The sequence below is a fragment of the Festucalex cinctus genome, chromosome 2 (genome assembly GCF_051991245.1).
Source record: "Festucalex cinctus isolate MCC-2025b chromosome 2, RoL_Fcin_1.0, whole genome shotgun sequence".
Classification (NCBI taxonomy): Eukaryota; Metazoa; Chordata; class Actinopteri; order Syngnathiformes; family Syngnathidae; genus Festucalex; species Festucalex cinctus.
This window is the reverse complement of record NC_135412.1, coordinates 20,523,926-20,551,292: the sequence shown is the minus strand read 5'-3', so window position 1 is coordinate 20,551,292 and position 27,367 is coordinate 20,523,926. Positions and strand designations below refer to the sequence as shown.

At 40.0% G+C, this 27,367-nt stretch overlaps 3 protein-coding genes across 3 annotated transcripts in view; all 3 read right to left on the bottom strand.

Moving 5' to 3' along the window:
* The window catches only part of spen (spen family transcriptional repressor), a 35,426-nt gene extending 23,627 nt beyond the window's left edge, over positions 1-11,799 (bottom strand). Inside the window, exons 1-2 of the mRNA XM_077513604.1 lie at positions 11,103-11,799; positions 8,464-8,784 (exon numbers count right to left, since the gene is read on the bottom strand). Coding sequence (XP_077369730.1) covers positions 8,464-8,784; positions 11,103-11,185 — 404 coding nt within the window. The 5' untranslated portion in view covers positions 11,186-11,799. The remainder of the gene's footprint in view (positions 1-8,463; positions 8,785-11,102) is intronic.
* A 2,769-nt stretch (positions 11,800-14,568) lies between these two features.
* tmem82 (transmembrane protein 82) lies at positions 14,569-20,825 on the bottom strand. The gene is given in 4 exon segments (XM_077513601.1): positions 14,569-16,142; positions 16,328-16,748; positions 18,086-18,396; positions 18,460-20,825. Coding segments are annotated over 4 exon segments (1,170 nt in total). The 5' UTR covers positions 18,551-20,825; the 3' UTR covers positions 14,569-15,795.
* Positions 20,826-20,970: 145 nt separating this feature from the next.
* Positions 20,971-24,436, bottom strand: mad2l2 (mitotic arrest deficient 2 like 2). Its single transcript, XM_077513603.1, has 8 exons — positions 24,139-24,436; positions 23,865-23,983; positions 23,723-23,794; positions 23,545-23,645; positions 23,343-23,437; positions 23,176-23,249; positions 22,984-23,076; positions 20,971-22,089 (listed from the first exon to the last, which is right to left on the bottom strand). The coding sequence occupies exons 1-8, from the start codon at positions 24,176-24,178 to the stop codon at positions 22,051-22,053; spliced, it is 633 nt and encodes a 210-aa protein (XP_077369729.1). The 5' UTR covers positions 24,179-24,436; the 3' UTR covers positions 20,971-22,050.
* Positions 24,437-27,367: the final 2,931 nt, after the last annotated feature.

The following is a 27,367-nucleotide window of genomic DNA, read 5'->3' as shown; positions in this document are numbered from 1 at the left end:
GAAAATATGGGGAGCATCTGTCAAGGTTATCGTGGCATCATTTTCTGTTTTTGTATGCGTGAGCAGAATTACCCTAAAACCATTTGACAGACGTTCACAAAATGGGACATAAGAAAATAACCCATTTAATTTGGACCTTTTCTAGTTCAAATTTACATTCTGAGTTTCAAAATCAAGTATGCGACAAGGATCCACATTAAAAATAAAATACTTTTATGGCTAACTTGTTACATAAATAAAACAATATTGCTCAAAAGGTACACCTTTTGTGCCATCACTTTATCATGGATTTTTAAGCGATCGTTTATGGGTCTTACAGTATATAAAACAAAACCCATTTGGATTTTCCGCCTTCAGTGTGTAGCACATTGTGCCACAACATGCTGGACAGCACTTACGTCTACTGGAACACATGCAGCATAAAAGAAGAGCAGGATGAAGAGGCAGAGAAGGTCCCAAACTCAATTCAAGTACAGTATTTGTCATTTTTCCCTCAGAAGAGAGAGAATATATCTGTGAGTAATTTATTATTATTATTATTCCCTGTTTAAATGTGTTGCTGCTGTGTGTGTTGTGTGACCCCAAGGAACGTGATTTTTATTTATTTTATTTTTTTACTGTACGATAACAAAGTGTAATTGCACATCAACTACAGGAGGTGGGAGTGTCGTTCTCATTGTTAGGGAGTGTGCAAGGAGTATTATCTCCACTGAAAATATGCACTGACAATTTTATAGAAAAATTATACTATTTCTAGTCGCGGAGAATAGTTGGGGTGGGCGGTGAAATACGTTCTTCCTTGCGTAACAAAAGATATATTGGATCAGGGGTGTCCAAACTACGGCCTGGGGGCCATTTGTGTTATTTGGTACCCTAACATGTTGAAACGTAAAGCATTGCAGGGTTTATATAACTAGCAGGAGGTGTGTGCTCAAATGACTGCCAGTGCGAGGAGCAGGCTGAATAATGTGCGCAAGCAGAGGTGGGCATCGTCATTGACTGGAATTGATGATTGATGGAAGTGCCCACCTTTTGGTGTGTGCTTCAGCACTTTCAGCGAATGCTTGATAATGCAAAGCCTCACAAAAATACATGGATTGAGAAGGACCGTGTGCACTACGGTTGTTTCGAAAACCGATACTTCGGTACCAAGTCGATGCCAAGATTCTGAAAAAGTGACGGTACTGCCTTTTCTACAATACCCCAAGTATCGTTGGTACCGAGGCGGCAGATCTACGACTGCGTCTATTGTGTTGCTTTGGGGGTGTAAATGAGCGCTTATATGGCAACCTGAGCAACGTCTAACGACGTCACGTGACTACCCTGCCGCTAACAACAGTCAATGAATGCAACATGGCAGTAGCCCGAACATCTGCGTCGTCTTCAACTGCCCTTCAATTAGTTGAGATGGAAAACGCCAAAAGTCGTGTATGGAAGTACTTTGGATTAGAGGTTGATGAGCAGGGATTAATAATCCATCCTCAAATACCTGTATGCAAATGATACTGAAACCGTTTCCAGATGAAAGGGGGGGGGAACACATCCAACTTAGTGAAACATAAAAGATCGATATCCAGACTTTACAAAGAATTCAAGGCAAGTGGATTTGAATTCCCGTGTTATCATTGTTGCCCATATCTAAACTAATAACGTTAGTATGATGGCCCCACACCAAATGAGTAACGTTAGCGTTATGTTCAGCCTCGTCTGTTCCGAATAATAAAGTTAAGTAATGTTGCCGGGCAGCTAATTTACTGAATCACCTAAAGTAACATTAAACAACCCTGAAACAATATATCAAATGTTATTCGTTATTTTGTTTGTTTGTGTGTGTTTATACCTGGCGGCAACATTTAGGTTGTTTTATACTTGAAGGGTACACGCACTGATGCACATTATTTTATTTTACTGTTTAATACTTGAAGACAGCTACGTGATGCAACTGGTTGGTAAATAAGCATAGTATGATATTTGTATTTTTATTAATTTTTTTGATGCTATATGCACTGTGACACTTTTTTTAGTGTTTAATACTATCCTGCTGTACATGCAGTGTTTTATTATATTGTTTACTCTACTGTTTAATACTTAAATGCACAGTATTTTATTTTAATGCTTTAAAGCCACATGCCAATTGTTCTATTTAAACACACAGTATCGTTGTTTGTTCACTTCTAATAAAGGAGTCTATGTTGAAGTACATGGGATTTATTGTTTATTTTCTATTTTTACCGTGGTATCGAAATGGCATAGAGAATCGTGGAATTTCAATGGTATCGGCATCGACTACTAAATTTCTGGTATTGTGACAATCCTCGTGTATACTTAACGCAATCGACAGAAGTAAATCTGCTTCACTCAGTACTCAGTCTGTGCATTTTTTTTCAAGGCTTTGCATTATCAATCATTCTCTGAAAGTGCTGAAGCACACAACAAAAGGTGGGCACTTCCATCAATCATCAATTCCAGTCAATAACGATGCCCACCCATGTGCGCTAGTGTGTTAGGGTGACCAGGCTTCCTGGTTTGATTGGGACAGTCCAAAGTTTTAAGCCTTGGGTCCCGTGTCCTGACAGATTTTGCCAATCCCATTGTTTTGTCCTGATGTTATGCAGTTCCCGTCTCCCCGTCTTTTTGGCCTTGTGTATGTCAATCACACAGTTGTTATAGCGATTCATACGATAAACCCAGTAAGAGATTTTAACTGATAAATTGTATTGTTTGTATTTAGTTTCACATTCACGTTTACATTCTCATTCTTAGCCACATTTAGTCACTAGGTGGCACGTTTTTGTCATACTGGAACTAGAACTACTTCCTGCTTTGGTGTCTCAGAATACTGGGAAATGTAGTCCTACTATCTATATCCACTGCGGTCACCACTCACCGGTCAGGCTCAATGCAAGCTGAGCTTTCTAGCGGTATATTTGCAAAGTTCAGTGCCAAGTTTGTCGAGGCCTAGGGATCGAGCCAGGTCGAAGCCGTCTAGGCATACAAAATGAATAAAATAAACTTAAATCCTTTATTCACATTCAAATGGGTTTTATGTCATATATTGTCTAATATTAGATACAAATAAACACTGGGTACGTCTTTTAAGAAATAAAGCCTAACTTGATGCATCAGCGTGTCGAAAGGAGCTGACATTAACTCTGCATGCACATATGCAGGCCATGGTCAGTGTCAATCAAAAAGCAGCTTATTTCAATGGTAGGCCATTTATTTGTTTAGTGCTGTTGAAATTTAATAATGCATGTAAATAACATAACATTTTGCACTTTACACAGACTTTGAAGGGATTACACCACGGTTAAAGTCCTTCCAAAAGTTAACTATAGCCATATAATGATTAAATCTTACCTTTGACACCATAGCGATGTAATTTTTTATGAAAGATTGTGCTTTGCTGGTGATTTTTGTAACGCGGAAGTAAAACGCCCAGTTCAGCGAAACCCCACCTCTCCCCATGTGATTGCCGCGCCCCCAGCGAGCCGACTGGAGTCCGCTGTTGTAGCTCTGCGTTTGAGCACTCCTCTGTCTACGCCACATGACGCAAGCTAATTCTTCAACAAACATTTGAAACAAAATGGCTCCTTGCCGCAAGAAATTGTGGCGGAGGAGGGGAGAAGAGAGAAGAAAATAGAGGAAAAAAGGAGGAAAAAAAACAACACTTGGCCTGGTTTCAAACTGGAGACTTGCTGCTTACAAAGCGAACCACTATCCTATTCATTCAGTTTGGTTCAACAGTGCAAATGTTTTACTTGTAGTTAACACGTGTCAGCCAGAACACGGATTTTAAGAATTGTCATTGCAAATGTGAAGGATAATTGATTGCTTTAAATTCATTTGGACAGCATGTTTACTGATAAAGGCTACTTTTGTCACTATCCCATTGATGTCTCCGAGAAATTGGGCATGCGTTTATTCCGCAGTGGCGGTGCGGGGGTGGGAAAGCACGTTATGACGTCAAAGAGTGCAAACAGCTCATTTTCTCAGGTTGGGAGGGGCTGGTGCTTGGAGAGCAGAATGACCTAGAATTTCTCATAGCGGGGCGAATTGAGGAAAACACCACTTCCGTCATGTTTTTGGTGAGGAATTAGCATTTTAACACAGCTAACAGCTCCAAAAAGTTGATTTTTCATGTTGCTGTCCCTTTAAACTTAGCTCACAAACATCAGTTTAAAACTAGACTAAGTGCAATTTCTGCAGAAATTGCATGGGAATGCTGAAAACTGAATGCTAAGATTTGAATGCATGTGGAATGCTTATGAAGTAAATTGAGAGATAAATTTTGAAATTATGACCTCCTGGTTACTGGACAATGCACTTTACCAGCTGTGCCACTGAGCAGTATCAGATACCTGGTAATGACGCTTGAGTGATATGTACGGAAGAGGGCATGGAAAGTGATACTTTCAACATCTGACCCATTGAAAATGAATGGGGAAAAAGGTGATATTAAACGTTAAATTGGGCAAATACTATAAGTAATGTGGAATCAGACAGTATATACCCCGGGAGGCGTACATTTTTCAAGCTAGTTGAAATGTGAACAGTGTAAATTGGAAGAATTATGTGGGAGTTGTTACACGGCAAAAAGTGTGGAGAATAAAAATCACAATAACATATGTGCTTCAGCATTCCCACAACAAGAATCAAAAGACTAATAAGTAGGAATGTAACAGGATAAGCAAAATCCATAATGAAGTATTGCTTGGCTAAATTGGCTGTATTTAATTCAAGTTCTCAAGTTTGGCCCGAAAACCTCACAAGAAGATATGATATAAAAAGGACTAGTGAATGAAAGAAAACTTTAAAAAAAAGAAAGAAAAACAATAGAAATCACCTTCACTTTAAAGTTACGACTGATTGATTTTGTCATTTAATGTTTAACTTGTATGACTGCTAAGAGGTTTAAAATGTTTCTTGTACAGTTAGTGACATTTTGACCTTGATATACTGGATTTCAAAGCAGAAAAATGAAGCTGATCTATACTGGCAATCACTTTGATATAATTTTTTCCTGAAATACCACTGCATTAACGTTATGTCGTGTGATCATGGTGGTCGGGTAAGGAAAGTTGAGGAGAAGGGAAAACAATAGAAGGTAAGGTATAGATTTCAACAGCTAAATGCCGTTAGTGTGAAGATCAGAGAGTCAGTGGTGCAAACTACGGGGGTTAGCGAGGACAGCTAAAATACACAGGCAGGGCAGGGCATACCAACCTTTTGAGAAAGTGGTCACTGGACCTATAATTCCAAATACAATAGAGGGAGACAGAACTTTGTATGGGCAAAAATGATGAGTGGAGGGTGACGGGGGTAAAAAAAAAAAAAAAAAAAAAAAGAAAATGAAGCAACACGGTTAATATGAAAAAATGTAATCCTCATCTTCAGGACCTTAGGAGGAGCTGGAGTGCAAAATGGGACCCAAGATCAGGAATAGCAATGTTTGTATGAGTCAAACTCGAGTCTGTATATCCATCCTGGCATGCGTTTCATTAATACATAATATCCAAGAGTCCATCTTTCACTATATCACGACTGATTTTCCCCAATCTAAAACTTGGTGCTTTGTGTGTTAGCTCCTGCAAATTCCACAAAGGAGCGACATCAGTCCAGTTCAATCCATTCCAGTCTTACTTGTAAGGTGCTGATCAATGGTAATCCATTTTCTTGCAGTCATTTGCTTGAGGTGAGGTGAAAATGCATCGTAAAAGATTCACTTGCGTTGTCTGTCCATGCTTGAGTCTGCATGCATTCCACATACAGGTAAAATTGTGACTGGTTGTGCTTTTATCCAGCACTTATAGTTCCACGCAAGAGGAAGTAGGTATTCCACAGGCATATTATCTCCCAACAGTAAGGAGGACAAAACTCTCCCGCCAGCAGACATTGTCCATATCAGTCCTTGACAAAAAAAAAAAAAAAAAAAAAAGTCCCACTCAATTAGCTGACTTGTGGTTCTTCTGTTTTTGTGGTCTCACAAGAGGTCACAAATTGTAATGCCCTGATCTCAGACATCATCCCAAATAAAAGAAATGATAAGGCGCCAAGAAAGCAACCTGTACGTTTGGCAGGATAGAATATCCTTTAGGTGTTAATCCATCAGCGGGGGATATATTTCCTGTGCAGGTTATCCACATGACTCCAGTGTGAATAAATGAAAGATGAGACTTATCCAAATAATGTTGCCTTTATACCGTGTGCTTGTTTGTTTGACTATATGGGGGACAAACGGTGATATAATCCACCAGGCCAGCCATGTAACTCCAGATTAGGAGAGGAATCCCAGTCGCTTGACCACTCTCTCTTTAGCTCCCTGCTTTTAGTCACCTTCAGCGATCCTGGGAAAATGTACCATGTCCAATCTTTACCCTCCACAAATGATATATCCACCTGACAAAATAGCTTCTATTTACAAAAGAATTTAGCCATTTAAACTATTGGCGGCCAAATAGTAGTAGACTGTGCGCACTCACATTAGGCAATACACAACCATGATGGCCCCTTCCTCTCCTGCCCCTACACTGCAGCATAGCAACAGTGCACTCTTACAACGTCATTGGCTATCGATATATGAAGACTAAGTCCTCTTTTATTCTACTTTGCATAAATAACTGGTGAGAAGAAAGGTCATATTATGCGAGCGCATGTGACTGTGCTCCAAAAAAAGTTTTTTTTTTCTTTTCTAACCTTATTGCGCAAGCTGTGTACACCAGTGAGACGAGCTGAGTACATTGCGCATGCATGAGCCTATGAGTAACAGAGTGTGCATGGACTTTGAATCAAAATTATACATGTATTTCTAGTCATCCAATTTATTGCTATCACTGAATGAGGCAGTTATCCCGAACAACTGGGCACATGCGGCTATGCTTGAACGAGCGAGATTTTGTGCTCTCAACCACCCCAAAATGCCATATATAAAGTATGCTGAAGTGATACACGACAACTAAGAGACATGATTTGTCTATCAGGGAGGATCTTAGTAGGGATGTAACGATAACATTTCCATTAGTGCAGTTCTAACACCCTCTGGTGGCTGTTTTTTCAGTGCAGTTTAATTTTCACAAGGCATGTTTTGGCCCTTCTATGTTTAAAATCCATGCTAATGGTCAGATGAAGGGGAAAATAGTATGCTTGTGAATCGAGTCAATATATGGAGGAACTCAATGTGTGTGTGCGCATTAGTAAATAAGAGTGTCTCAATAAGTGTTATTCGAGATTGTAGGTTATTTATATGCATTTCTGTTATGTACAAAAGCACAATATTGTGTTTTGTTTTTTTAGCATGAGCTCTTTTTTTTCCCCAACAATATTGTGACCTTTTTTTTATATCGCCAACCTCCCCACAATATCGTGATATTTACCGTATTGTGACCTTCATTTCGTGATGTTTGGATATCGTTACATCCCTAGATTTTAGCATGGGTTTGGAAGTTTGGACATTCTTCTCCATATAGGATGGGTGCATTTTATTTCAAAATCAAATTACCTCTAAGCCTTTTTTAAAGGGTACTATACATGGTTAAAATTATTAGTTGTTTTGGGATCACCATTTGTGGCGTAATTACAGATTAAACAGTTACTGTATAGTAGGGCTGGGCAAAAAATAATAATAATAATTTGATACATCATCATTTTAAAACTAATCGTTGAAAATTTGTTAAATTGTGAAATCGAGTTTTGTCTTATGGATTACTAAAAGCAGTTTTTCTTATGTTCTGTTACATCCAAATGGTTTTGTGAGTTGTAATTTTGCACGTGTCAGAATGCCGGATGGGTGATTTACAAGACATGTTTACAAAGCTACCAACTACTTAATTGTGGCATGTAAGCAGTAGCACAAACTATAAATTTTAAGTTTAAGTTAGAATCACTATACATTATTGTTGTATGAACATTTTGCATGGGAATTATTTTTGAATGAAACCTTTAAATAAATGTTTGTTGGGTTTATTAGATTAAAATTATAATCGTCCTGAATGCCTGAAAAATTAAAAAATTTTGAGATTTTATTTTTTTTGGCCATATCGCCCAGCCCTACCATAGAAACAAGTCTTTTTTTTTTCTTTTCTTTTTTGGGTGGGCATTAATTACATTTTTATTCAATATTTTATTCAATATTCAATATTTTGAGCAGAGTTTGGTCCCCATCCCCCACGATAAGTGCATAAATATGACCAAGGGTATGTGTATGAATATGACTAAGCATGTCAGAGGAGGGAAGTGTTTATAGCCAAACACAGGTGGGCGTAAGCAAGACATGGATTGCCTCATGTGAGTATGCAGTTTCTACCTTTAAAAACCACATCCAGGAGAGCTGACTTTAGTGGGAATCCCTGTACGATTATATCCTCCTAAACAAGCCAATGAATATTCTAGAAAGACACTTGAAGGTGTGCTATTTACTAACAAAGCACGCTTCCACCTGCCGTCATAGAAACTGTGTCCACTTACCCGTCTAGTCTTCGTTCATAGCGTCCATCTCTGCTGTGGAGCGACGTGGGGGTGCCATACACGCCCCCACCTGCCGCCCGCGTGAACCCTGATACATCCCGGCCTCGAGAGCCTAAAGACAGACTATCGTCCAGCCCCCTCGCGGCACTAGGAATGGTGCCCGGTTCGTTGTAATCAGTGCGCAGGTCTCTGTCTCCCATCTTGTTGATAGCATTGTGAGCCTTCTGAGCACTTTTGATGTCCACAAAATCCACAAATGCCGCAACTCCGCCCTCTGAACCCCGTTTAGGCAGGACTTTGACACTCTCCACGCGTCCATATCTGTAGAAAAAACAGCCAAAACAAACTGATGAGCCACGTGCAAAGAAGATCAAAGACCCGTATCCCTCAAACTGATTTCACACATTGAGAAATTATCTTACGCAATGTTCAGAATTTATGTGTGAATAAATGGAATTGAATGGAAAAGCCATAGTCAGCATTCATTCACATGCACAATTCTTAACAGCTTGATATGCAACAATTTGGGGAATTTCCATGGGATACTTTGACCTTCAAACTATTCAACCTGAACTGTCCTACTTTACAATAACTCCTTTGTTGAGGTGCTGGTCACAGTGATATGTCTTTCTTTTTGGGCATTTTTTTTTTTTTAATTCCACTTCCACAGTATAAACTGGAATTTGATGAATGCACTGGGACGCAAAAAATAATAATATGGATTGATAAAGATAAAAGCAAAAAAATAAAATAAATCCAAGGGAAAATTATTTGCTGTAAATAGAACACCAATATGAAATGAATAAAACTAATAAAAACTGTGAGCAGCAATGACCGGGGCCCAACACTACACTCATCTGGGAGTGCTAAAGTGAGCAGAATACCAGCATACCAGGAGGCACAATATGCTGGATAGGTGACAAGATGCCAATATACAGACTTTGAAGAAAATTTGCACACTGAGTTGAGGCATGTCCTGTACATACTTCTACCAGTAGGGGCTATATGGAACATTTAGGGAATGACTATAATATGTCTGTGATTTATGGGGCCCCTTGGTCTATGACATTCTGGATTAGGCGACAGAAGCGGAACACCAAAGTATTGCGTTTTATGTCAAGTCATTCAGCTTCAGTGCGTAATCATGAAAATGCACGTACTTCGCAACTTAGTTCAACTGGTTCAAATTTTGCAGCAAAATTTCATAGCAATCAGACTGATTCTGAAGGACACGCAGAAAGAAGATTTGTAAAAGACAAATCTTGGTGACTTTTTGAATACGGGGAACCCATGTTGAACTTGTGTGAACATATGATGTTTGCGATTTAGTATTTTTACCATGTAAAAGCACTTGTTTATGCATAAGTGCTATTCTGCTCTTTTTGGTGTGTGCATTATCTGCTGCTGTCTTCGTGCATTTCGAAATGCAGTCGAATTATGGGGACGAGAGAGATGTGGGGTTACCAATGTAGACTGTTGCACAATCCATTCAAGCCAGGACCACCAAAAATTAAAATGTGGCCAGCATTGTGGAGAATGCCTCCACAAATTCAATATGACACAATGAGTCATAGATTACGACAAAAAAATAAAAAATAAAAAAATATCGGTCAAGTCTACATGACTTCAAAGATTACACTTTACACTACCACCATAAACTGCAGTAGTGCACAAACATTTTGGGGATGTGCAGGTCCCCCTACAACGGGCAGCTTCCGACGCCATTTTATACACTTGCTCACTCATTCTGCCTTCTCCCATCCCATCACATCACTCTCACGCACGCACCTGCACGCACGCTGCTTTCCTCGGTTCGTCTCGCTCAGAGTTAAACCTCTGCAGCCGTGAGGCAGCTTCCTCCTGCGCCATTGCAACAACGAGCACGACGCACATCATCGCAACAGTCACACGCACGCTCGTAAAGGCTTGCCATTTATTGCTTGCGGAGACGGACGCCTTGTGCATTTATGAGGCGTGCGTGATTTAATTGATATGGCGACGCCTTCAACAGGCTGAGCAACGTATAGACGCAGATGCTTTGATTTGAGCAGTCTGCCGTTTTGGGGGCACATTATGGACGCAGCTGCGTGGCTGGCTGTAATTTCCTTGACAGCTTGTGGATGCGATCATTCATATTCCCTGATGGTGCATTCTGAACAATTCCACCAAAATGGACACCGGCAACAAAAGGCACGATGATAACCAACGCGCGCGAGTGTGTTCGGGAGTCGCAGCGCTTCTTACTGCAGTGCAATCACATCCAGCTTGCAAGAAAACCCACACACACAATTACATTGCGGCTGCGCGACGTCGTTTGTCTGCCACATATCACTAACCTGTGTTGATTGTGTTGAAAAACCTTAGTTGCACATAACTGACACCAGATCCCAATGTATACAATTCAACCATTGAGTGGCGATTTTTTTTCAGTGTGGTAGCAAGTGTAGCGTCCATACAAGGAAGTTGTTTTGCAGCATTTTCGACGTGGACAGGTGGGTTACTCGGAAAATGGTGGGACTGTCGACATGCACATGGAAATAAGTGTGCGCAACATGATGACGGTGATGATGCTGATTCGGAAGGGCTGCTGACAACAGAGATACGAGATGGAAAAGGGAAAAAAACACGGTTCTACTCACCGCTTAAAATGCTCGATGATTTTCTCCTCTCGCACATTTTCGGGTAAATTTCCCACCCATAAATGTCTGGTTTCCCGAACCATGCTGCGCGCTGTTGTTGCTGCTGCTGCTGCGCGACCATACAGATCTCTTTTGCTATGTCAGTAAACAGGAGAAGAAGAGATGTGCAATGTCAATGCCACTGACTACACGTTGTGCACCAATGGGGAGCATTTGGGCTGCTGTCCCCTGCCTTGCACGCTCTCCTTTGACACTGAACTGTTTAATTCGGGACCTTGCACCTCGTGCACGCTCTGCGGGCCGTTCCCGTGACGAGGAGGAGGTGGGGAGGCGCGTCCCTGGCACCACGCGACCTTTGAATGGCGAGAGAAATTAGCATGGGGCTTCCTAAAAAGATACCACGCAAACGGGTTTGTAATGAGAGGCGCACCGCGCAGGCGTGGCTTTGTGTGCGTGTGCGTGCGTGTGTGAGAACTACTCTCCCCCGCCCCTGCTCTTTCGCCCGATGAGATCACACGCGAGTGCGCATGCGTACAAATAACCACGCCTCCTCCTGATTCTGCTGCTTGAAAATGTTACTTCCAGGAGGATCCCATCAGTACAGCAAAGGGATACACCCATACAAAACACAGTTGCACGATTATCTTCGTTTAAAGCATGTACAAACACACCTATAATAACCATAATGAACAGCACTGCAACACTGGATCAATACACCACTACGGGTCATTTTTAAATTTAATATTATTGACAGAAAAAGACAATGCGCGCACTTGAACGCTCAGAGCTATGTCACGTGAACAAAAGAGGCCAGCGGCGATGTCGTCAGCATTTTTGTGATTGTATCCGTGTCTGTCCTTTGGTTGCTCTGTATTAACTCGAGTTTTCACTTTAACCCGCGCTGAACTCTATATAGCTAATAAGTAACACGCAATCAAAGCCCGTATGCATAGTGCAAAGGTAGCAAGATCTGCATTGATAAGGGATAATAGAAGATTAATGTGCTTTCATATGTTCTCAGTCTTTGTTCGCATAGGATTGTTTTTTTGTTTTTTTTTGCTTCACATTGCATGTTAACATTTGTGTGGCAACAATGTTGACTAACATCAAAATATAAATGAAAAGAATATAATATGACTTGATTAAAAAAAAAAAAAATGCCTGTGTTTTGTCCAACGGTGGTGTTACTATTTTAAGCATCAGTATCAAGGCAGGACAGCAGAAAATTTAACCAGGCGCCAGTAAAAGCCATCTGCGCGTGCGCGCGGTAAGCCAATCAGAGAAGGGCAGAACTATCCTCCGCTATGCCTCGACTTCACGACGCACAAAACAAGCAGACCTTTTTTTTTGTTTTTTTAACTGACTGTGCTCGGATACGTGTGGAGTGTGGACCGTCCTCCATGGCTCTGCCGAATCCTTCCTGTGGTGGAACCGTATCCAATTAAAATCCAATAAACCCGTGGGAGTACAATTTCCAAAACGAAAGTAATTCTCTGACTTGGATTATCACGGAAACGGGAGCGTCAGGCGTGTCACTGTCGATTCCACACGGAATGACGGGGCTCGTACAAAAAGCCTCTCCCATGGAATAATGTGATGTGAACGGCATAAGTAAAGACACAATATGGGCGCCTAAGGTGGATTTCATGTACTGTATGTGGATGGTTTACGAGGCTTCATTAAAATGGACCGTGACTATAAATGATGACGTCTACGTGAAGATATACATTGTGTATTTATTTCGACCTAGAATGGAGAGGATGCCCGGAGTATTTTAATTAAGTGCACGGCATCATTAGGTGATGGTGAAGCAATGCAGTGAACTCTGTCAAACGCCATTTTTATGTGATTTTAATACAAGTGTGTCGTCAGCCATTTTGCCCCCTCTCTCCCCATGCTGTACTAGATGGGAAAGTGTTTTACCAAGTGGCAACAGCGCGGACGCCTTTTTTTCCTCCTCCCAAGGTTGTCATGTCCCGAAGTACCAGGAAGTCTGTCAACGGCCATTCTGTCATTAGCGCAGGTGTGGATACACCGTGTTGTTTCCAAAATGGCTGCCATGAAAATGTTTAAATGTTGAGCTTTGTATTTAAACAATCACTTTGACACAAGCCTAAACATTTTCTCTGTTGTGAAATTGGCTGGGCACAGTAGGATTATTGCATTGTGACAACATTTTCCAATGTAACACGTTAAGACAAATTAACGGACAAATTATAGTACAGTTCAGAATCCTTTGATGGAGCTTTAGTCAGACTAACGCTGAAGAAATACAAATCATTACATCTATGTTCAGCCTCCTGTAGTCATCTTTGGTGCTCATTTTAAACATTAAGCATCTTCAACCAGCTCGCAGAAAATTATATACAGTACAGTAAATAATCATAGAATTGAATGATTAAAGTTTGTGATCCGTTTGTTGTGTATGCATAAATTTAGAATCAAGACATTTTACTTACCAGAAACTATAATGGGGTATATGCCACGGAAGAGGCGTGACGTGATTTTGCACATCAGTTTGGTTCCGGTACCGGTTGCGAACGCGCAACCGAGGGGCACAAAGTCGGAAGCACAAGTATTTTGGGGGAGGAGTGTTCCGTTCTGCGGTCTGCAATCAGATACAATTGAGTATTTTTGACGCAGCCCACACGTCGCAAACCGAACCGGAAACAAACTGATGTGCAAAAACAGTCCCGCCTCTTCCGTTTTATATATCCCATTGTGGGGCTGGGGAGGCGGGACAAAAAACTGAATGCTGGAACTAACAAGTATTTCAATTATTATAGAGGGGTTTGCCCTTTGTGCTAAAAATAGTAACATATCCCACAATCCCGTGCGGTCGTCCATTTTGACAGGCTCTGTTTTCGAGAGGTACGCGTCCACGCTAACCTTGCGCTCGCAAAATTAACAAACGTCATCGAATTTAGTATGATGGAGAAATATTCCGACTTACTCGACAAGAAGGCTTTTGGAGACAAATTGCTGTGATCGGGGGTCAAGATCCGTTTCAGATCGACAAGTCTGAGTGGAGCAATGAACATGACATCTTCCTAGCACTTTCATACCCGCACTTGGTACATTATCTCTTTTTTTTTTTTTTTTTTCACCCCAGCCCATTTTACACTTTGAAGGACTTTAAGAATTAAAAGTGTCTAGAAAGCTATGACCGGTTTGTTCGTGACGTTTGTGTGTACCTACATAATAAAAGTGGACACTGTGTTATCAAGGGAATAAGAGTAATGCATTCTCAAAAGCTGTGTGATCCAAGTTTTGACACCGTGTATTATTACAGATAACAAGGCGAATGTGATCTCAGCTTATTGTGACTGCGATTGGCTGGCAACCAGTTCAGGGTTGCCTACTGTCGGAAGCCGGCTCGGATAGGCTCCAGCACCCCTTGTGAGGAGTAAGCGGTTAAGAAAATGGATGGATGGACGTAGAGTGGATAAACTGCAGACATGTTTTTAAAAAGCTTTTTATTATTATTATTATTGTTATTATTTACCAAATAACAGGTCATAAAAATAACTTGGGTAAAAGTAAATGGAAACGTAATCTGTGAATTTTTACATCACACATAAGGCATATTTGTTTTGGACACATGTTTTGCTTATGGTAATGTCAGTCACATTTGCTGTATCTCAGTCAAATGGCACCACAGAGCGACACAAGTTTGTAAGTACGCAGCATACAAAAACAATTTTGTCAAGAAATGTACAGGACTGTCTCAGAAAATTAGAATATTGTGATAAAGTCCATTATTTTCTGTAATGCAATTAAATAAGCAAACATGCCATACATTCTGGATTCATTAAAAATCAACTGAAATATTGCAAGCCTTTTATTATTTTTAATATTGCTGATTATGGCTTACATCTTAAGAAAACTCAAATATCATTTCTCAATATTAGAATATTTCCTCAGACCAAGTTTAAAAAAAAAAAGCCATAATTTAGAGGATTTGGACAATTTCAATTACCGGTAATCGACTATTACTAGTTGTCGATTAATAATTGGTTATTGATAAATTGTTGCACCGCTACAAAAAAAACAACAACAAAAAACATCCTTGATCGTAGGCAAGTTATGGTAATTGTCTTGTTATAAGTATTTTCAACAGGATGACAAAAGCTGAATGTTCTGAACTCATGTTTTCATGTTGTGGACATCGGGGAGCTTGAGGCTACAGTTGTTACTGTCCTGCTCACATTTACATGGCTATAAGGGATTATTACATTTGATGATTTTTAGCTATTGGTTGCAGCATACCTATAGTAGCATGAAGAGGAAATGAACAAAGTCTGCAAATTGAATAGTGACAGAAGTAGTAGAACAGTCTCCCTTTGGAACAATACGAATTATTTATTTACACACAATGTTATATTTATACACAATTAACATCTACATAGTACAAAAGTAGCAACCATGCGTTATACGGGTTAAACACAGCAACGAAACATTTTGTCCTACCTGTGAAAGGTAATTGCAATCAATTCACAATTGTATGGTGATTTGTGCGACCTCAAGCAGAACAATACTCTAAAGTCTTGAGTAATGACTGTCCCAATATGGCAGACATCGTGACATATGATCTGGCCAATTGGTGCATCGTCTGTAGATTTCTTGGATGTACCTCAACTTCCAGAGCGGTCATGATCTTCATCTTTGGACTGACTACAAAGTTGAGATCGACTCAACAGCACATCTCCTGGCTGCATCCCGGTAGTGCACTGCATTTGGCCAAGAGTCTTAAAAATTCTTTATGTCGATCCCTAGAAACACATTGGCGCATATTTGCCAAGCTGTTAATATCCTTTGACTCAGGGACCATTTTGAGCTGAGGATCTCTGACCTGCGAGGGCGTTGCACCCAGTAGATCTGTTGCGGGGATCAGACAGCTGGCCTCACCCAGGAAGCACACGAAAATGTGGAGTACATCGGCCCAGCGTCCAACAGTCAGCATCAGGACCATCAGCGCACCGAGACGCACCACCACCGAGTTCAGGAGCGCCTGACTTGCTTGAAGATCGTGCTGCTGATCTGCTAAAGGAAGATATAATACTGATTGATGGTGCATCGTAATAAAGAACACTCACTTCACTACACATCATCTAGAATAATCCTTGCTCAATACCTCCCCCCAATTACATTTTTTTTTTTTAGGTATTCGAAGCAGGGCTCAGTCCCTATCTCGCTATACTGTACCCTGCTAGCTAATGTCCCACCTTGCATGTACACCACCAACAGAGTGTAACAGATAGTTAGAGGTGTCCAAAACCTAAGTGCCTCTGTTGCAGACAAGAAGTGCTGATTGATGATCGCTACAGCTGCCATCACAGCCACGACGAAGGCGATGATGAGTGTCCCGCATAGCGTAGGAAGCAGTAGAGGGCCGCGTCCGTATGTCAGCAAGCCGATGCAAATGCCGCAGTAGCGCTCCGAGCTGTGCAGTTTGTACAGAGCGGCGACGTGCCGCCGCAAGGCCGCGGCCCGCCTGGCCAGCCAACAGCTGAGTGCCGTGGCCAGGAGCAAGCACAGCCAGCGACGCGGAGCCCCTTCGTGGAGGAATTGTAGCGTGCAGCTCAGGGCACATCCCAGGGAGAATTGGCTTTGAACCATGAGGCGCTGGAGTGCCTTCAAAGAGTCCTGAGTAACGCAATTGTACAAAAAAACGTAAGACCAAGAAACAGAATTTCACAACTCTTTTAAACACAAATTGTTTTTCAAAGAAAAACGCTTTATTTCCGTGAACTCAGCCAACTTGCCGGACTACTTTCCTCTCGACCAAAACCGGACCAGAACTCGTGTCACAGAATGCTGTCACGGGTAAGTCAGTGCTGATCGCACACTACTAGAGGTGAGGATGCAATACAGATTCATGTCCAAAAATCCGAACTATCCTTTTAAATGTTGAAAGAATTAACACATAGCAGGTGCTCTTTAAATTTGGAGGGCAAAAAAAAAAATGCTGAAAAAAACGCCTTTTTAATTAAACGATTAATCGTAATTAATCTAATTCTATGATGCTGATCGCACACTACTAGAGGTGAGGATGCAATACAGATTCATGTCCAAAAATCCGAACTATCCCTTTAATGTTATGAGGACGTCTTCAACATTTTTTGATCCACCGCACACGCTCATCCACCTCATTTTTAATCAGTTAATTACCTGCATAATTTAAAATGAAAAAAAGACCCCGATAGTTTGACATGAACAAATATTCTGAATGTCATACGCCAACATTTATTAAATGCGTTACTGTAATGCATGTAGTTATGTTGTTTATTGCTCAAACACAACCTGTGCCACCTTTAACGTAACCATCCGCTGTCAGCTAAAGGTTAATCTGCGGTCAAAATTAAGTGTGATTAATCTGCGTTGATACATGATTAATAGGATAATTTTTTTGTGATTAATTAATTAGTTAACGCTTTAACTTTGATAGCACTAATTTTCATTTATTTATTTTTTAACTAGCATCCCATCTTGAATATTGACAAACCTTAAAGGGATACTTGTCTCTTTTAGTCATTTTCAGCAGTAAAAAGTTAATGTTTTGTCTTTAATTAATGTAGTAACTTCATTATTTGTCATGTACAATTAATACCTTTAAAAAGTAATTTTTCTAGTTGCTGTCGACTGATAATGACATCACCTGTGCTGAGGAAGTAGGTAACGGCCAATCATGGCTCACCGATTTTCTGGGTTAGGTCAGTAAACCGAGCCATGATTGGCCGTTATCTACTTCCTCAGCACAGGTGATGTCATCATCAGTCGACAGCAAGTAGAAAATTTACTTTTTAAAGGTATTACTTGTACATGAAAAATAATGAAGTGCTCAAATTAATTCTAGACAAAATATTAACTTTTCACTGCTGAAAATTGTTCAGTGGGTCAAGTATCCCTTTAAACCTTTTCTCTGATGCAATAAAAACATGTCAATTACTTTTTCATGAGGCAACTGCAACTCGCTTTCTTACCGGTCCCCGTGTCACCCATCCAGACACAGCTCGAAGACAAAATTCCAGCACCACCAGGGAGGCCACACGCGAACCGACAGCAGCCAGCAGCCCGGCCACAAAGCCAAAGCGGAGCACCCCCGCCAGTCCATGTTTCACCCTCCTCTGGCAAGATGCATCGTTATCACTCCAACTGTGAGGTGCAGAAAGACTAAATCCATCGGTAGTACTTTGAAGTACAATTTCAGTCTCGTCTTACCTTTCCTCCTCAATATACAAATGCACTCTGAGAATGGATCCGAGCACAGAGATCCCACATGCACCAATGAGTCCTGTAGGTTACACGTTACTTCATTGTGTCACAAACACGTGTGACATCTTAATGTGAGTCTCACCTTGAAGCAAACGACACAGCAGATTCAAGTTCAGAGCCCACCACCCTGTCAAGTAGTATGTCGGCAGCAGTGACGAGATGAATGGAATCATAGCACTTGAAGAAAATGGCCTCACTTGAAATAGCAATGATGGCAGTCCATCCCATTTAAACGGTCTTATACTTTGGGTATTGGCTTTAACAAAAAAGGTGAAATGTTATTTATTTTTGGTAGTTCAGCTGAGCTTTGCCCAACCTGAAGCTTATTCCAAAGGTCTTCCATCTGACTCACAGCAGCGCACACGGAAATACAATACAGGCCAAAACATTGGACACACACACACACACACACACACACATCTCATTCAATGTGTTTGCTTTATTCTCATGACTACATTATAGATTATCACTGATAGCATCCAAACTAAGAATGAAAATGTGGTGTTATGTACTTAAGAAAAAAAGGTAAAATAACTGAAAACCTGTTTTAGATTTTAAATTCTTCAACATAGCCACCTTTTGTTCAGATTATTGCTTTGCACAATCTTGGCATCCTCACCTCTGGGAGCTCCTTCAATACTGTTGGAAAACCATTTCACTCTTGAAGCTCATTAAGGGAATGCCAAGAGTGTACAAAAAAAATCATCAGAGAAAAGTGTGACTATTTTGAAGAAACTGGAATATAAAACATGTTTTCTATTATTTCACTTTTTTTTAAGTCCATAATTCCACATGTTCATTCATAGGTTTGATGCCTTCCGAGAGAATCTACAATGTAGTTATGAAAATAAAGAAATGCATTGCATCAGAAGGTGTGTCGAAGCTGAAGTCATGAAATCATGCTGATAACATTAACTGTATCAAGCCCGCCACTCATGGGGTCCTACATGGAAATGAAAAGCTGGAATTCTGAACTTTTGTCTCATATTTATCTAGATGAGTTGAGAGTTGACTTTTGACTTGAAACCCAAACTGTCTTCAGTATACCACAACAATGGAATTGCTGTTCCAATGCTTTTGAAGGGGATGTAGGCGTTGCCGTTTTCGTTTGCCATTTTCCAAGGCTGCATGCATCATGTCACATACCCATTTTACAGACTTACAGATAAGAGGGGAAAAAAGAGCAACAGAGTATTAATCTTGATCACACTGCTCACCCTCAAAGTCCACTTTGAGTCAGAGTCCACTTATTACACCGCCAAAGTGTTTGAAGTGGTCACCAACAAAGGAATGGTTAACCACCCAGATCTTGATTGGACTTTGTCATTGTAAACAAGTAGTATAAAACATACAACATGAACAACTTAATTTATGGCATTCTGAGGCCAGTGAACACATGAACGGGGTCTTGTGGCCGTTCCTGTCGCACTGTCATTTTAAAATTCCCGGAGGCAGGTTTAACGCGTGCAAGATCACAATGGTGCTCTTAAATGAATTTGTTTTCCGTCTGACACAACTTATTGTGTACAGGCATGAAAAACTGACTGCAGAGGAAAAGTGAAGACTTCCCACATGGACGCCAACGGTGCCGGCAGTGTGCAATACAACCGTTGGAACAATGACAATATCAACCTGAATGTGGAGGCGTCGCAGTCCACCATCACGAGGTGAGTACGTTTTGATGCTGTAGTAACCTTATCGTTCTGACACCACATACTTCCAAGTTGCCTGCTAACCCAAGTGGACCTCTTTTGAGCCAGCATCAAATCATTATCTGTGTAGTTGTGCCTTTTCTTTTGACACTTTTGCAAAGGACAAAAAATGCTAAGAGAAGAAGAGCTACAGGAAGCTTTAATTTTGTAAGCGGACTCACAAGCTAAGTGGCGGACTGTGAAATGTGTGCTAAACTGCCATTCATTGTGAAGTGAGTTGAATTGAGTCCACTATAGAGCACTTTAAAACAACCACTGCTGTTTTCTTAAGATGGAAAAAAACGCAGGAGCAGCAGCTACAATGAAAAACAGCAGATGCCCCAGAATTGAACCTTGTGGAACGCCATATGTTCCATTATACATGTGAATTCAAATTGCACATATCTGTCCTACCGGACCACTTTTTTTTCTCGGCATAGTATGAATGGATTAAAATAATAAAGAAATGCCACAGAATACCACCACAACAACCATAACTCGACTACTACGCGTAACAAATTTCCTACAGTGATTACCTGCAGCCAATGATGGGCATATCATTATGTGTGTCTTGATCTCCTGAACCCCTGATGCTTAATCACTGAACCCCTGGGTTACGATTGAACCCTGGTGAAGAACCACTGGCCTAATATAATGCTCTATTATGTGTTGCGTTTAGGCTCTACAACAGAACGTGCACCGGCACAACTGGCATCGTAGTGAAGGCAGCCGGAGCGCTGGCTGCAGTGGTGTTTGTCTTCATCATGGGATACGTGGCAGGATACTACGTCCATAAATGCTGATGGAGCCAGCAAATAGCAAAAGGCCTTTTGAATGCTCTCGGACATTTGCACTTTTCTATGTTTTCCACACAGAAGAACTACAATCACAAAGAACCGAAATGATGAAGTAATAAATCGGACCATGATTTATTGACAAAGAAAACTTTGGCACCTGATTTTCCAATTGTCTAGACTCCGGGCATTCATCTGTACAACTATGGCATTCATCACTTTATCTGACGTTATTATGATATGATATGATATGTGACAGTAACATTAGAAACATGGGTGTTTCAAATACAATGGAGTCCATTTTCAAACTCACAGGTGACGTCATGATATTACAGTGATTAACAACTAGGGTGCCACAGGATATTCTCCAAATTTACTTCATTTATCTAAAATTAATTATTCATTACAAATTGTTCATTTATCTACTTGTATGCCAACAATGTATACAAGTAGAGACAGAGAGAACAAGTAACTGTGCTTCCAATGGATGGCTGAAGATACAAAAACTTGTGTATCCAAACAGAATAAGTCATGACATCCTGCGAATATATCAGCTTTGTACTAAATTAAACAGATTCCACACTGTACATTGGTGAGTAAATTGAGACAAGCACATCCTTACAGGAATGACTGGCTAAAAAAAAATAGAATATTGTGATTAAGTCCTTTATTTTCTGTAATGCAATTAAAAAACAAACATGTCATACATTCTGGATTCAATACAAATCTACTGAAATAATGCAAGCCTTTTATTATTTTAATATTGCTGATTATGGCTTACAGCTTAAACAAAACTCAAATATCCTATTTCAAAATATTAGAATATCATGAAAAAGTATACTAGTATGCTATTCAACTAATCACTTGAATCGTCTAATTAACTCAAAACACCTGCTAGTGTTTCCAAGTGAATCCAGAATGTATGACAGTTTGTTTGTTTTTTTTAATTGCATTACAGAAAATAAAGGACTTTATTACAATGTTCTAATTTTCTGAGACAGTCCTGTATTTCAGTATTCATACTGTACTTGACATTTCTGTTTGGTAGTGTATTGAGATTTTTTTTAAATCTAAAATGAGTGCCCTGGCTCAATAAAGTTTAGGTAAACACTTATATTATTATACCTGTGGAACATTTCATTCTTGGCAGCTCTACCGCTGATGTTTTTCGTGTGTCTTTCATTCTTGTTACGTCTTCTGAGCTCGCTCCTCCACGTATAGCTGCATCTGTCCCAAACAGACAAGAACGGAAAGCAGTGAAGTACAAATGGTAGAAAACTCCAAATATTTCTCTGTTGAACAAAGCAAAAAAGAAGAAAAATAACACTAATTTAAATTGCAGACTCAAAAGAAAATGAACTCTTACAGCCATGCAAAAATGGTCATCAAAAACAAGATGGCTGACGAGAGCCCAATGGCTCAGGTTTTAAATTAGGGTTCAAGTTATATCTAGTAAGTATTGTTTTCAAATCAAGGTTGTGGGTTCAAAGTAGTGTTTCACGATACGGTTTCATTAAGAGTTTGGGTTAGCAATTCAAAGTTGGGTTAAGTAGTAACATGACAAGATTTCACAAAAATGACTATCAAAATTCTGAGCCTTGTTAGAATTGCCAAATCAACCTGAGTACATAAGATGATGTTTTCCGCAGAAATTTAGTTTTTTTGTGTAGGAATAAATGGCCTTTTGAGAATTTTTTATTTTTTTTGGTGTGATATGACCTACTTTATTATTTGTCAACATATCCCTCCTCAAATGTTTGGTTTGGAATTTAGCTATGGAGGATTTTAGAGGTTTTTAAAGTGCTCATTACCATTTTTATTTTATTTTTATTTATTATAAACTTCCATGAAGAAGGTGGACATTTGTCAAGTTGCTATTACAAGAAATGGTTATGGCTGCAAACTACGATTTCAGATTTCTTACAAACAATCTCATTAGAGTTTCAAGATGTAATGTAATGTAAACAATGTATAATACAATATGTCTGACTGGATAATAGCAGTATTATTATAGTAGTAGTAATTATGTATTCTGCATCAGGGAGAAATCCTGATAATACATTATTAAAATTAATTTGAGCATCTTAAAACGTGACCATCAAGGATTATACACTTCTTCACCTTCACGATGTCCGATGTTAAGCTCTTCAGTGGGATGAGTCTGGGTTCTTGCATGTGGACCTCCTGCTCATCAGCAACTATCCAAGGGAAATCCTATAAAACCACCAAGTGCCAAAATTGACAACGCACATATCTGAAAGGGTTTTTATCTTTGTTTTGCCCTGTGCAAGTTTTGTCATTATGTGTTCTTACCTTGATGACTTGAACCTTCTCCATGTTGCGAGTGGCAGAATTTCTCGTATGAACCAATACTGTGAATGAACACTCTGAGACAAGGAAATAAGTTTATACCAATTCTGAAAGGAAACAAAAGCTTGCCTTTCAAATATGTTGTTGCTGTGTTAAAAATTAGACCTCACCTGGTGGATTATTGTTTAAGACAGCATCACACACGCTGATTTTCAGAATGAACGCCCTGAGCAGCTGCTCCACATGGGACAGTAATGTGTCTGAGCTATTAAATAAAAAAATAAATACCAAGTAAATATAATGGTTACTTTAGTTATTTCTGTTTTGTTTTTGTTTTTATTATGATTGTTTCAAAGGACGGGGGTTGCAAACCTGATAGAGAGCAGTGGTGGTTGAGATATCTCAAACACAAATCTCTCGACTGGATGATGCTCCTTGTCCATAATGACAACAACGACCTTCTCAGCATCATTCTGCCAGGAAAATGCAGGCGCTTGTGAGTGGAAGATCGACATTGTACATGTACAGTATCACTGAGCCTAGGTCTTACCTTCTCAATAAGCGGCTTTATACAGTGAAGTGTATCTTGGATGTACTGGTTCAGCTCAGGGTGACATGACATCTGCAAAACATATCAAAACGTTTGAGTTTAGGGTATATAAACGTAGACGCCTCAAATGTTTGTCCTGTACCTGCACTGGGACATTGTACTTCTTTCGCTTCTGAAATATTCCAGAGGGGTAAACTTCGCGAACATAAAGTATGAGGTGAATGGCAACTTCCAGGAACTCACACAAAATGTCAGCAACCACTGGAGGAAAAGAGTTAATAATTATTCTAATCGCATCTAATGCAGATCCACATCACAATAATAAGATATAGCTTTATCATAATGTCTATCGCAAATGACCATTATAATCTTTGTAAATCATGCTGAAAATAATGCTAAAGTGTTCCGCGCCATACCTTGTCCAAAATTGAGATCTTGCCTTGTTAGAGTGGTCATAATTCCAACAAATTAGACGAGAAGAAACTGCTCGCTTCCACTTCGGAAATCGGTTTTACTTCATTGACTGTCCGACATCACTACGTACGCGAGGACAAACGCTAAGTAAACCAAATCTGAACCTTAAGAATAAGGCTTTTAACTATATGACTATACACGTATATAAAAAATGTATATACATATTTTTTCCCAGGTCGCAGAATCGTGTTTTGGCCACCAACCGCGATGGTATTGGCGACGCATACCAATGACGTAGCCACAAGCAGTGTTGTCCACTAGTGATGACGTTTATTAAATCGAAAACTTTATTTCGCAACCGCTGAGCCAAGTGAACTAATGCCACTGATTAATGCAGTGTGGTTATTATTTACATGTATTTATTTTTTGTTTTATTTTTTGTTTTTTATGGAAAAGGGTGCAAATAAAGCAAGTGGGAGAAGATAACTAATTTGTGCCATGTGATAATTAAATAATAAATAGCCCATATAACTTGCGCGCATGTGTGTGATTTGTAAATGTTTAATTGGGATATTTTTGTGCCATTTGACAAGCCATGTGATTATTACTAACCTGCATGCATTTAAAATTTGTTATTGTATTCTCTTTTTGTCCCTGTCTGTTACTAACAATTTCATGGAGATCGATCTAACACTTAACACATGCCACAAAGGTTTGTGTTGTTGTTGTTGTTGTTGTTATTGTTGTTGTTGTTTTCAATCCATGTCAGTAAAAGCCTGGGTGCTGCGGCTCCTGACCTTTTTTTTTTTTTTTTTATTAAATAAAATATCCATCCAACTCCTGGCGGGAGAATAAAACAGGAGGGCGTTTTATTTGGAGGGGATGGATTTGTTTCATTAAAATGTGTTCAACACACACTTCATATTAACTTCTTGCTAGCAAAAAAAAAAAAAAAAAAGTCATCTGCGATTCAATGAACTACATTTTTTGGTGTTACAACCATTCTAATGGTTCTATCTGATTTTTATCCTACTGTAGGGATGTTAACTCCTTAGGACAGTGTTTTTATTTAGTTGTTTTGATTTTTTTTCTCACTTATTTAATTGGGGGCGGCACGGGGATGACTGGTTAGTGTGTCCGCCTTCCAGTTCTGAGGACCCGGGTTCAAGTCCAGGCTCCGGCCTTCCTGGGTGGAGTTTGCATGTTCTCTCCGTGCCTGCGTAGGTCTTCTCCGGGTACTCCGGTCTCCTCCCACATTCCAAAGACATGAATGGCAGGTTAATTGGGCACTCCGAATTGTCCCTAGGAGTGCTTGTGAATGTGGATGGTTGTTTGTCTCTGTGTGCCCTGTGATTGGCTGGCAACCAGTCCAGGGTGTACGCCGCCTGCTGAGATAGGCTCCAGCACCCTCTGCGACCCTTGTGAGGAATAAGCAGTCAAGAAAATGGATGGATATTTAATTGGAAGTTTGAATTATTTAAAGGTGAATGGAAAAAAAAACAAGTTGAAATCTACATAATTTTCTAGTTTGAGATGTTTGTTATTTAAAAACACCAGTTACAATCATTCCAAATGAGTACCACACTGCAAATTAACGCTGTGACAATAGCGAAACACAGATTTAACAGTAAAATAGAAATTTGACCAAATGAATCCCAGATTTCCTTTGGGGATGAAAGCACCTGACTTCGGCATGGAACTCATTATATCAGCTAATGATTTGATCTTCATCTAACGGCATTTTCAAACACTGTTAACCCCGTCCCAGTAAATCAAATGTTGAACTGGTTGTTCATTTCAAATTTAGCTGGGGCTTTTCTAATCTTAGTCTCGAAATCCCCCGGAGCTAGATGAAGTGGCTAGGGAGCAGGAAGTCGAGGTACATACACAATAACCACATTATTTTTCTTGTGTATTTTTATTTATTTAGTTTTCCTCTGAAAATATGCCCTTCCGGGCCCCAGTGGAAATATACATTATCACAAAAATTACAAACAGCAATGCAAAAATGTATGACCCTACATTAAAATACCAAAGCACTATAATAGTGCTGTTAATTGTGCAGCATAAAAATTACAGGACATAGACAGTCCTTGTTGAGGTAGATATGTGAAAAGAAAATGTGAAGGCATTTAGAAATGACTTCCTCTATAGTTCACTGACACAGTGAGGTTAAATAAATTGGTGGCTGAGCTTGAGTCCAACCACATCCGCGACCCTTCTGATCGGTTTCAGTCTGTTAGCATTTGTAGCTCAATGGCTGTACTCCCGCATACCAAACCATCCGAGATGGTGCTTTTCAACAATTTGCATCACCGATTTGGATCTATTTATTGCACACATTTGAAGGAAATGATTCTCCGAAGGAAGAAGATTCAGCCCTTACTGATAATCCCAGTGTTGATTGATCATGTCACCACCATTTGTTATCCTGCCAGTAGCCAAGCTCTAAGAGTTGAAAATTTTCACATCATTCAGAATGATATGTACTGCATAAAATTGTGGAATGCTGGTTTGGACATCGAGCCTCATCTCCCTCATTTTTAGCTTTAAGGGCTTTCCATACCACCACCTTGTACAACCGTGGTCTGGAACCCTTCAGTGTTCATCTCCATCCACATACGCGCCGTCAGTGCCATCACAAAATTTCTTTGGTTGACAAGACTGAGTTGTAATAAGCATCCAACGTGTAGATGGTGAAAACGTAAGCCAGTATCCTTGGAGGGATTTTTTTTGTTGTGAACCAGACAGAATCAGAGACAAAGCTCTTCAGCCTGGTAAAGTGAAGGTAATCCCAAGGTAATCCTTCTGTCCTGTGGACCTCCACTTGCTCTGTTTTGCCAGTTTTGGACTCAGAGAACATGCTGGAGCATTAACATTAGGTCCCTAAGAATGGATTCCAAGAATCACATTTTAATGCCTTATGTCTGCATCGAATTAGAGCAGCATTATGCCCACAATTTGGGCATAAAACCGTAGAGGACTCAAGAGACTCTTGTGCTATTTTAATTGTTTTTTTCATCTCTGACAACTGGTTTTTCCTACTGCTGGCAAAGTCCAGGAACCTGTTTGTCTCAGCCTCTGGTTTAATTCTCAGTGGCATGAGTTCTCGGTCGACAATCATCCCTCCCTTTGGCCTGTATGGTGTCCGAGCTGTAGGGGCTGTGATTTTGATGGGATCCGGTTTCTTTTCTGGAGGCTTCTCTTTTTTTCTTCCCTTTGGTTTCTGAG